Raw genomic sequence first — 533 nt, forward strand, 5'->3', positions numbered from 1 at the left:
AAGCGACTTGCGTGGGCCCAGGAAAATGTTGATCGAGATTGGGACGAGGTAATATTCACCGACGAGGCTTCTGTTTGGGGTTACGTGACGTCATCACATGCTCTTCTTAATATTTTGACACCAAAATCATGTCGATACACCTTACCGACTGCGAGTAAAGCCACCCACGCTTTAACTTGACAGACTGTAGCTCCTGTTTAATAATTAAATTACTAAATTAATAACATACTAAAAGAAACCATTTTTTCAGACTTCAAAACAATTTTAACAAGTTATTTGGAGTTGTAATTTTTACTCAATTTTTTTCATCAATGATGAATATGTGCATCATATTATATCAGTTATCAAGATTCAGCATATTTAGTGAATTTTCCTTAGAAATGATACCAGTTTTATTCACTGTGATCGTCCAAATATTTATATATTGTTACTATGGAGAAAAAGTAACAAACAAGGTAAACACCTACTCAGGGGCCGTCCATAAACTAAGTTACCAATTTTGGACTATTTTTTACCCCCAAACCCCCTCGTTG

The 533-nt window shown here is 35.3% G+C and overlaps 1 protein-coding gene across 1 annotated transcript in view; it reads left to right on the forward strand.

The window, feature by feature from the left end:
* The window catches only part of LOC117175332 (odorant receptor 46a-like), a 16,999-nt gene that overhangs the window by 13,237 nt on the left and 3,229 nt on the right, over positions 1-533 (forward strand). The window contains exon 4 of the mRNA XM_033365041.1: positions 251-455. Within this exon, the coding sequence (XP_033220932.1) occupies positions 251-455 (205 nt within the window). The remainder of the gene's footprint in view (positions 1-250; positions 456-533) is intronic.

The sequence above is a fragment of the Belonocnema kinseyi genome, chromosome 6 (assembly GCF_010883055.1).
Source record: "Belonocnema kinseyi isolate 2016_QV_RU_SX_M_011 chromosome 6, B_treatae_v1, whole genome shotgun sequence".
Taxonomy (NCBI): Eukaryota; Metazoa; Arthropoda; class Insecta; order Hymenoptera; family Cynipidae; genus Belonocnema; species Belonocnema kinseyi.